This window comes from Marmota flaviventris, chromosome 18, assembly GCF_047511675.1.
Source record: "Marmota flaviventris isolate mMarFla1 chromosome 18, mMarFla1.hap1, whole genome shotgun sequence".
NCBI classification, from domain to species: domain Eukaryota; kingdom Metazoa; phylum Chordata; class Mammalia; order Rodentia; family Sciuridae; genus Marmota; species Marmota flaviventris.
The window spans coordinates 56,997,877-57,008,934 of NC_092515.1; the positions used below are offsets into that span (position 1 = coordinate 56,997,877).

The 11,058-nt window shown below is 50.5% G+C and overlaps 1 protein-coding gene across 1 annotated transcript in view; it reads right to left on the bottom strand.

Annotated features, from left to right (window-relative positions):
- The window catches only part of Cdyl2 (chromodomain Y like 2), a 164,422-nt gene extending 153,746 nt beyond the window's left edge, over nt 1-10,676 (bottom strand). The window contains exon 1 of the mRNA XM_071604248.1: nt 10,443-10,676. Coding sequence (XP_071460349.1) covers nt 10,443-10,466 — 24 coding nt within the window. The 5' untranslated portion in view covers nt 10,467-10,676. The remainder of the gene's footprint in view (nt 1-10,442) is intronic.
- Between the last annotated feature and the right edge of the window lie 382 nt (nt 10,677-11,058).

The following is an 11,058-nucleotide window of genomic DNA, read 5'->3' on the forward strand; positions in this document are numbered from 1 at the left end:
CACACAGCAGCAGTGCAGGAAGCTCACTGAAGGGACGGCCAGTGAATGCTTCAGGTCCCTGCCTGAGGTCCCTGCCTAGCACCTGGACGGCCATCTTAAGTGACAGGCACCATTTTAAGAAAAACTTGGCCTTCCCGCCCCAAGGGCATTTCTGAGAAAGGCTCTCCACTCCCTCAAACCAACCCCACCACTAACCACCATTAGGACCTACCCGCTCTAATCCCTGAGCCTGCCCCATAAGAGTCCCAAGCCCCAAGCCTGTTTTGCATCTCTCCGTCTATGGAGACAAGGCCTTTGTTTGTCATCTCTGACAAATAAACTCTCCTGTGGCTCCGCCTGGTCTCCGCCTCTCACTTCTGTCTCTTTGCTTCCTTTCAGCCTGAACCACAGGTTTCAACGATTTCAACCATTCCTTCAGTGTCTCTTGAAAGGATGAAATATGCCCTGCAAAGAGCCACAAGCTGGGAACACAACCATGAATAGTCCAGGTGGGTTCCTCCTCCCACAGAGCTGAGTCTAGCAGGAGATGGGGGCTCCGCCGTGTAACCATTTCCCCTACCCAGACTTTCCCCAGAACTATATGCGTGACACCTGTGGTCATTTCTTAGGGTACACGTCTACTCTAAGTTTAACTGGCAACACTTTCTGACCACTGAGTTAACTGAGCAGTAAATACTCTTTTAACGAACAAAAACTCTCAATGAAATCCAAGGATGTCAGCTGCCGTCCTGTGACAGCCACAAAAGTCAACTTCTTCCTGAAATCGGTTTGCTTGGACATGAGAAACCTGACCTGGACTTTGCCATGAACAGTGGTTGTACGTGGCTTCTACTCACTCTCTCCAATTTAAGTCAGGGCAGAAGGACCCAGAATTCTTAATAAACCCCAACAATATGAGATACTGAGTGTGGACATCCGTTGTATCGCACACTGAAAATCATGCAAGGTCTAGAACATTCACCACCACCCACCTGGACCCTGAGTGGTATCTGAGTGCATGACTGTATTGGTTCCCACAATTTTACACAAGCAGACAGAGATAGGCCTGAAGGTTTCTTAGGAACCACACAGACCTACAATATTGCTAAAAAGGCCATTTATCAGAAGTTCTAATATATGTCCAGGGTGCAGAAAAAAGCTGTATTCTTGGGCCTGCTTACAAAAAAGAGTTGGCCTGGCTGCACCTTTAACATATGAAAAACTCCAAAGTGTTAAAAATACAGTACGGAACATATGTGGGTGTTGGGTTTTTAATTACTACATTTTTAAATGATAGCTTAAAAGGCATTCATGGCCAAAGTCCCAGCACCAAGCAGAGTTCTAGGCATGTAGTAAACATACAACAAACACTTGATAGGTGAATTATTGAACAAATGGCTATTTTTAAATAAAATCCAAATCCAGCTCCACAGTTTGTCAGTAAGACCCTTGAGACATAATTTTTAAAACACTGGACTAGAAGACAAGAAAATGAAAATCAAGGAGGAAAATGCCCTGATCAAGAATTTGAGAATCAGGCAGATCCCCTTCCTCAGATGGGGGCATTCCTGGCCCGGCAAAGCCCCTGTCCCACAGATGAGTCCCTGAAGCCTCCTAAGTCACTTATATAAAGCAGCACGGTAACAGGTCAACACCAGGAGACTCTGGGAGTCAAGAGGGTTGGGGAACAGCAGCCACCTTAAGAGAAACCAGGAAATGACAAACCTCGAGGCCTCTTTGGCTTTTTAAGGGTCCATGATCAATGGCTGGCCTTCCCCTGGAGAGGGTGACCTGCAGAGGCAGCAGCTCCTACCCACTGGCTAAGGTACTGGCCACAGGAGCGTGGCACATCAGGACCTCCCACTCACCTGCCTCGGAGCTCGCCGCTGACTCAGCGAGGGAGAACTTCGGACCCAGGACAGGCCTGCCTTGGAGCCAGCAGCACACATGGCTGCCTGAGCGGTTCCAGCGTGCGAGCACACCCGGGCCTGAGAGTCCCTGGACACTGGTTGTCGCCCAGAGCTCGTGGCCCTCGGCTTGCTCCGCTTCATACGCACAAACCAGACAGCAGGGGCTACTGAGAAGCAAGGCACTTAGTGAAGTGATCCACGAGTCAGGAGGACAGCCTCTGCTTCACAGTCATGGCCACCAAGGTCCTGATGATGACAAGCTCATCCAGCACACACTGCTACCAGAGGTGACGTGTGGGGGAGAGGCAGAGCCCTGGCCTCCACACATGAAGGGACTTGCTGAAGGAACAGCAAGCCTGTTCTAATATATGTTAGAGCAGGAGGCTGTTCTGGACAGGAGGCTATGGGGAGGGCAGGCTGGAACTCGGGCCTGGCCTCGGGTGCTGTCCATGGGTGGAATTTCTTGTTTTTCTGGAAAGCCTCTTGGGGGCCTTGCAGCTGACTGATCCAGGGCCACGGAGATTATCTAGATGACCTCCCTTAAAGTCAACTGATTAAGGACTTAAACCACATTACAGAAACCTCACAGCAATGCCCGGATGAGTGTTTGACCAAAGAACTGGAGATGGGAGGCCGGAGCCAGCCCTGCGGACACCTAAACCTGACGGCCACACTGGCTCACCAACAGCCATCACGGTCTGCTGACTCTGCTCCTCCCCTCAGATCCATGCTACCTCGATGACAGCCTCATGCAGAATTCTGTCTCCTCATCCTCAACCCAGAAAGAACTCTTCCTTGAGCAAATTTTATTTAGAAAGGTTCTGTGGGACTACACATTCTGCTTCTTTTCTCCAGTTAAAATTAGTGGAGACCTCAGACCCGACATCGGAGGTGAGCAGAAGGGCCCTAGGGCTTATGGAAAATCACGTCTAAGAACTGAGGTCCAGTAACCCAACGTCTCCACCCCCATCTTTAAGTATTCAAGCTCTCAAGCAGCAGAGCACATGTAGAACCCGGGTGAGGTGGCCGACCCCTGAGCACCTGGTTAACACCTTCCCTCCCTCCTCACCACCACACCTGAGACCGAAAGCACTGCCCATAGGAGGTGTCTACATCCACCTTCCCCTGTCCTCGCCAGGCTGCCGCCACACCCTCCCAGGCCCAAGAACACAGCAGCGGCATAGCTGCCTCCCAGGGCTCACCAAGGACCTGCTGGTTATTAGGTCCAAGGTCACTTCGACCACCTCATCTTTTTCCATGTCGACAGCTCCCAAGTCACCTCTAAAGCAATGGGTGACAGCGCCACAGTGGGGAATTCTGGCAGTGCTGGAGTCAACTGGACTGAAGAGGGAACAAAGCAGTGCCCTTCAGAAGAGAAACTGGGACACAAAAAGGGATAGACCTCAAGGCTTCTCAGGAAACCATGGCTTTTTACAGCCCAGTCAGGATGCGACAGAAGATTTCCGAGACAGCCACACCCTTGGTTTTTCTTCTATTGTTCATGTTAGTCCTTTGATCTTCTTTCTCTTCCCCATCTCTAAAATGTCCACTTTCCCCATCACCAAACCCCCCCTGACATCTACACTCTGCTCTTTGGTTCCAGCTGGACCTGTGTCGCCAGGGTTCCCAGCCGCTGTCCATCCTGCTCCTGAGCTCTGGCTCCCGGGGCCCACTGTTCTGAAGTCTGAACCTGAAGTCCCACCCGCTCTCCTGATTCACTGCCCTTCCGGCTGCCTCTGCACTTGCCCCAAATGCTGCTTCCTCCCTGGAGCTGCCAGCCACCCCAAGAACTAACACAGGAAGCTGGAAGCCACCCCTCAAGTCCCGCCTCCCCTCAATCCCACACAGGATCAGCAAAGCTTGATTCAAGAACAGCGGAAAATGACACTTGTATTCAGCCTCCTTTGCAGCTAGGCTTGAGGGCAACCACGTGATCGAGTTCAGGAAAGGAGGTGCGAGGACCCTGGGGAACCTGCACACGCTGTCTGTGCAGAGACCACTTTAGCCCTTCCATCTAGAGCTCCAAGGCCACCTTGGCCCCTGACATGACCTTGAGGACAGAAGTCACAGCTGGAGATGACAGAAGAGATGAAACTTCAAAGAGCATCACAGCAATCCAGGACTGCCCAACTCCAAACGTTATTTCACACAAAAGAACAAATCTTGGTTAAGCACTGTTCTTTATGTTTTCTATTTTATGCTGCCAAACATGATCCTGTCTGAGATCCCAAACGCGCTGATTCTTTTTGAGTCTTTCAATCCCACCCACTTCTCTCCACCCCTGCTGCCACTCCCCTTCATTCAAGCCACCATCATCTCGGTTCAACTGCTGCACACAGTATCAGCCAGTCACCCCACTTCTGGTCTTCTCCAATAAACTACCGTCAATTTCTGAAGGCAGTCTAGAATTTGTATCAACAGTGTTTAAAATGTTCACATTTTTCAAACTAATGATTTCTCAGTATTTAGCCTGAGGAAAAGAGTAAGATATGCCTACAGATTATAAGGTTTATGGATGTTCATAACAGTAAAACTGACAGTGGTTTACAAATGAAAATAATCCAGGTGTCCAACAGGGGATTAGTTACAGAAAAAAATGGCACACTCAAGAGAAAATTAACCTGCCATTAAAAAAATCAAGCCAAGCATAGTGGCTTGATTTTTAATGGCAGGTTAAGAATCCTGTAATGCCACTGACTCAGAGGCTGAGGCAGGAGGATCCCAAGATTGAGGCCAGTCCAGGCAACTGAGTGAGAACCTCAGCAACTCAGCAAGACCCTGTCTTGAAATAAAAAATAAAAAGGGTTAGGGATGGAGTTCAGTGGTAAACCATCCCTGGGTTCAATCCCCAGTATGTATGTATGTATATGTATGTATGTATGTATCTCTCTCTCTCTCATACACACACACACACACATACAGAGTATATTTAAGTGATTTAAATGAAAATAAAACGAGTTATAAATAGCATGTGCCCTATTTTCCAATTTGGTTTTTATTATTACATAAAATATGTACGGTAAACAATTACACTCTTCCTTTGTATCTACACCAAAAAACTAACATTTTACTTAATTTAGCTATCACATTAATACTGAACACAATTATATACTAAATGCTTAATAACAGTTACCTTAGGTATTATAACTTTTTACTTCTATTTTTAAAAGATATAACAATAAATATACATTGCTTTTCAAAACTGAAAAGATCTCAGATATTCTCAATTAATCCTGCAAATCTGATCATGCTCAGATCCTAGGTCAACGTCTTCACAGCCATCACCTTCTCAAGGATGCTCCCTCTCATTCCTCCAAGGCAGGATGAGCTCCTCAACCACCTGAAGAGCCCCATCTTCCCCTGTACAAACCCTGTCCGGGAAACTGCACTGGAAACTGTTTACCTCGTTGTCTCCCACTAGACCAGGGCTCCTAGAGGGCACCAGTACCACTTCCCTAGCGCCAGGCATACGTATGGTGATCTCCAAATAAGGAAGGTACAAATGAATGATGCTGCTATGGATTCAGCCAACCTGGACCTCTTCTCACCTTCCAACAGAGACAGAAGAACCGAGATCTCTGAAATCTAAAGACACCACTGCAATGTCTTTGATCCCTGAGGATCACCAGGCCTGAACTGCTCCTGAGCAACTGGTCAGTCTGCAGGGAGCCACAGCAGCTCCTGTCAAGAACAGTTTGAGCCCCTGAAGAAATGATCTTATGCAGTAAGGAGGGACTTGACATAAAGATCTACTTAAACCAACGCAAACCCATTGGAGATCATTTAAAATAATTTTCAAAAGGAGACTCACATACCCACTCCATATTCATCAGGCACCTACTATGTGCCAAAGAATCAATTCAACTCCTCAAATACTCGTGCAGGGATTCAAGAAGTTGGGTCCCACACTGTTCTGCTAGTACATGTTTTTTTTGTTTTTTGGTTTTGTTTTTTGTTTTTTTGACAGGAATCTTCTTAAATGCGACTGGTAAATAGGGGACGTGACACCAGTGGAATGACACTAGCCTATTGGTTCAAGTGTGATTCTTCCTAGCTGGTTGAAATTTTGAAGCCATCACTGGCGACCACTCTCACAGGAGAAGACTTAACAACAGATGAAGGCCCTAGAAGCAAAGGGCGATGCACTCAGTGCCTTCCTTTAACGTGAGTGGTGGCTGATTTGGTGACTTTGAGAGGGCTTGCCACTATGTTAACCTGCATGGCCAAGCTGCAAGAGCAGAGGAAGAAGCCACAAACCATCTCTCCCCACACAGCTGAGTGAAGAAAGCTGCGTCCTGGACCAGAATGGATTTGATGGAATAGTCTTTATGAGAAGCGAATGTCCTCCAGAGAGGAGAAGGGACACAAGCTCAGTGTGTGCCGCCGTGAAGGAGTGCCGGGTGGGGCACGCACCAGCCAGCCGAGGCCCACGGCCCTGCATTTGTATTAGGCTTGCCTTGGTTCTCAGTGTTCTGGTTACAGGTTGCAGTCTGCTTCAGGGCTGCTTCTCCCATAAGCTCTGTTATTTTTAGCATGTGGTTCTAGTGCGCAAGGTGCATATATAGCTCCAGAGTGGAGGTGCCTGTGCTCATCACTGTGGAGTCCATTTTTAACTGAAGTAAATTCTTTCCAACAAAACTCAAACGATTCCATTGTTATTGACTTTATTTGGAATGAAATGAAAGTATTTTATCATTGACGTTACACAATCACACACATAACTACACACAGGCACGTGGAGCTCTCTGAATACACCTAGTGATAAGGATGCACATCAATCCCAAAAGAAAGAAAGACTGCACATCTTAGAAGCATCTCATCCTTTTAAGTTGGAACTTTGGAAAGTTGACACAAAAAGAACCATCGGGCCCATTTCTGTAAACTTCAACCTGGCCAGTGCTGCCCTCTTCCAAGGACCTACAGCTTTCTCTTCCAGCACCTTTGCCTACAAAGTGGAGCCCTCCTCTAGTGTCAGACTACCAACACCAGGGAAAGCCACGTGGCTGAAGCTTAAATGCGCAGCATCCTTCTTCTCTGGAAGAAGACACCAGCATGCTTCTCTGGTAAGAAGCGAGACACACTTCCTCCCAGAGAGAGAGTTGAGCCACCCTACACATGGTTTCAAGAGACCATGAGCAAGAGACGTGAAGAAAACAGAGGATGATACTCAAAAGACCACCTAAAGTGTTTTATTTATACTTAAATCAGACTTGTACTCAAGGATTCAGTCAATGAAGAACTTAATGTGAAGGAGTTGGGGACCCACAGATGACAAATCTGGGTTTCCTATTCTACTGATGATGTCTTCCTGATACCCAAATACCTTAGTAAACAATTGACCAGAATCCTGGGGTTGTAGACTCTAATGCCCACTGGAGCCAGATTAAAAATGTAAGCGTGAAGAAGTACACGGTTACAGAGCATTAGAGACAGTGACAAACTGTCTCTAACTGTCATTAGAGGTCATGACAACCTAGAACACCATCTGAAAATGATGAAGTTCAGTTTTCTTATCCACAGTGAGGCAAGGTACGCACACAAGCGCGCACAACACACACACACACACACACACACACAGAGCCTAGACCTGGCCCCTGGGCTGCCACTTACGATCCCTACATTCAGCAAGATGTAGGCCAGGGCATCTGAAAAAGGAACTCGCTTTACAACTAGGCCTATGTTTGACTCCATGGCGTTAATCGATATTTAAAAACACCTTCATGTAGGTGATGGCTACAATGTACTGGAAGAGGAGGAGGACTCTATTATAGGAGAAACAAGGCAGAACCATCTATCAAGATCCAAAATTGAGGGACCTGAGCGCGATTCTGTCTTCCTTCAAGATCACTCAACAGTGCCATTACATACACAAAATTTTCTTCTTTTGATGTCTTTAAACTCAGTACCTATGTCTTAAAAAAAAAAAAAAAGTGCTCTTTGAGGAACATTTGCTCTGTACAATTGAATTGTCTGAAACACCAAAGAGAAGATGAAGACTCTACAAGTCTTGAAATTCAGAAATCACATCTTCACCATAAAGGGTCAAAAATAGTGTCAGCACAAAGGTAAAATATGTTAATGACAAAGGCAGTCATTCCGAGTCCACTCAAAATGCAGTTTATTGGTTAAAGGTTATGAGAAGCCACTTTATGTACATTCAAGTATAACAGTTAATTAAAGTAACAGCATAATTTAGAATGAGATCTGGTTTTTTCCTTTCAAGATCAGTCATTATACTAGGTATTCCAAGATTTTTTCTTAATCAATATCCTATTTTTATGCATACAACAATGTTACAGTTAGAAGTCTATGTACACTTAGCAGTTCTTAATTGTTTTTAAAGTTAAATTTGAACAACAAATTAAATTCCTCAGTATATGTTATATAATGTAGACACAGACTATTAAAATGTTGACATTGGTTATATTCTCATAATGCAATTTAGCCCTTTTAGTAATGACTATGCAAATAATCAGCCACAGGAAAACCATTTTACAACTAGTACAATTACCTACTATCACAGAAGTAATTATTATTATTGTCTGCTTATTGAACTTCAATAAGAACTCTTGAGGTGCTAAGATAGTTCAAGGCCGTTGTGAAAATTCCCCTCTTCAGACTCATCTGGCAACTATAATTACCAACGTTAAGGAGGGCAGTTTCAGATGAACATTAAGCAAGAAATTATCCCCAGAAGGTTTGTAAGTTCCAAATTTTAAATGGGGAAACACTGATGGCTGGTGATGACAGGTCCTCTTAAAGCCTCCGTCATGCAACTTTTACCTGGGCAAGGTCAGCAGCTCTAACACATTGGGCAACAATGGACAGAAAAACTCCATGATCTCAACAAGATTACTTTTGCCCCTGAACATCTCCTTTTAGCCAAGGTCCTGGTGGGGCTGGTTATACTACAGGAAGTTCAAAATTTCCATTTCACTGTGATTCAATTTGAGTTTCTGGAAATGGCTCTGCCATCTTGAAAGAGACCCAAGAGCTCTAATGGTCCCATTGGTTGTCTCTGCCAAAGTTCTTCAACAAGTTTCCATCCAACTTCATCTTCTCTACCAGTACAGGGATCAGGAATGCCACAGGGCAGACAAGAGGGCAACTTACATCATTCAATAAGTGCTAAGGCTGCTCCTAGCTGCATATGGGTTAGTGATCCATGACTGGGCCTCACCAAGCCCTGGTTACACAGGAGGCCAAGATGCTAACTTGCCTATTTTCCATTCATCTCCCTCACCAGCCAGCAAATCCATCTGATAAAGTTTGAGCTACCTGTGAGACCCAGAAGAAAGCGCTCACCATGGGTGAATCACCCCCTCTAGTCTCTTAGCCAGAAGGAGAATCCCACTGCTTCTAGGTTTTTGTCTCAATTCACCCAAAAGTCTTGAAATTCAGAAACGGTGTTAACTGACTTATGTTCAGGGGAGTCCAGGTCTAGAGTGACCCTTGAGCTGGCTTCTTGCAGGATCAGCAGGCCTTTTGGTTGAAGATGGCCCATCTGTTGGCTTCTTTATCCAGAACCTTCTCTCGGGAGCCAACCCCTCTCTGGCTCCAGGGAGCGCTGCTGGTTTCTTGTTTGGTCCACTTGTCCACGTCCAGAGCTGGTACGTTTGCAGTCCAGGGCTGGTTAAGCCCTAGCTCTCCAGAGGTCACGGGTACCAGGGGTATTTCTATCTTGTTTGAAGGTGCCAGACTACTATCTGCCTTCACCCCTCTGGAACGATTTCAAAATACCTAGGGCTGCCCACCACCTGCGTGGACCTGGAGTGTGGTATCCGCTGAGGGTGGCGGAGGGTGGCGGGGGCAAGGCTCCCATCCTCTGGCAACGTGTTACCACCCACCTCCGACTTCCATGTTCCCTTCCCTTCCACCGAGGGCCTCCGCAGCGCCCCCTCTCGGCCCCGGCGAGAACGACACCCGCAAGGGCCGCCCCCACGCCCCAGCCCAGAGGGTCGGAGCCCGCGGCGGGGCAGCAGGTGGGGGGGAGGGGCGGGGCCGGGGATGGTTTAGCGGGCGTCCCCCGAGCCCCGCCGGCCGCCCCGTCCGCAGCCCCCGGCCCGCCGCGCCCCGCGGGCTCCGCTCGGCCGCCCGCCCCCCGGCCTCCGCGCCCCCGGCCCGGCCCGGCCGCGCACCCCCGCCCCGCACCCCCGCCGGCCGCGGCGCGGCCCCCGCATTCCCGGCACGTCCGGCGCCGACTTTACCTGTACTTTCTGCACTCGGGGCGGCTCGTCGGGCGAGACACCTCCCCGGGACCGCTACCTCCCCCGCCCGGCGCCGCCCGGCTTCCTCCTTCCCCTCCAAGGCCGCAAAGTAGATGGAGTAAGAGTGTGTGCGAGAGAAAGAGAAAGGCGGCGGGCGCCGGCGCCGCGGGAGGCGGCGGGCGGCGGGCGGGCGGCGCGCCCGGCCCCCGCCACCCTCCGCCGCCGCCGCCGCCGCCGCCGCGGGCTCGGCAACTCCGCTCGTGCCCGGCCCGGCCCGGCCCGGCCCGGCCCCGCCGCCCGCCGCCGCCCGCGGGCTGGGGCCGGCCCGCGCCCCGCGTCCCCGTACCTCGTAAAGGTCCCCAGAAGCCATGCCAGGCTGCGGAACTTGGCTCGCCGGGTGTGCGCGTCTGCTCGCTCGCGCCCTCCGTGCGTGTGCGCGCGGGGGCCAGTGTGCGCGTGTGTGCGCGCGTGTGTGTGCGAGTGTGTGGTGTGTTGAGTAAACTGTGTTTTTGCAGAATGACAGGCTTGGGGGCTGCCTATGCGCAGAATCGGAGCGGGCGGCGGCGGGGCTGGCGTAACCGGCAGCGGCGGCGGCGGCGGCACGAGCGCGGGCAGCAGCGACGGCCGCGCAGCGCGCCCGGGAGCACGGACGCGGCCCGAGCGACGCGGCCCCCGCGACCCGCGACCCGGCGGCGGAGGCTGCAGCCGGCAACGGCTCGCCCCGGCGCCGCCTGCAGGAAGCCGCCCCGCGCCCGCCGCCGGCCCGGACGCTGCTGCCACTGGGCGAGTCCCCGCCCCCCGGGAGCCCGGCCCGGCCCCCGGGGCGGGGGGGGCGGGGGCGGCGGCCCGGCCGCGCCCCGGGGACCGGTCCCCCGGCCGAGCCGCGCCGGGCCCGCCCGCCAGCCCGGCCGGCTCCGGGGCCCCGCGCTGGAGGGCCAGGTGGCCTCCGGGCGTGCTGGCCG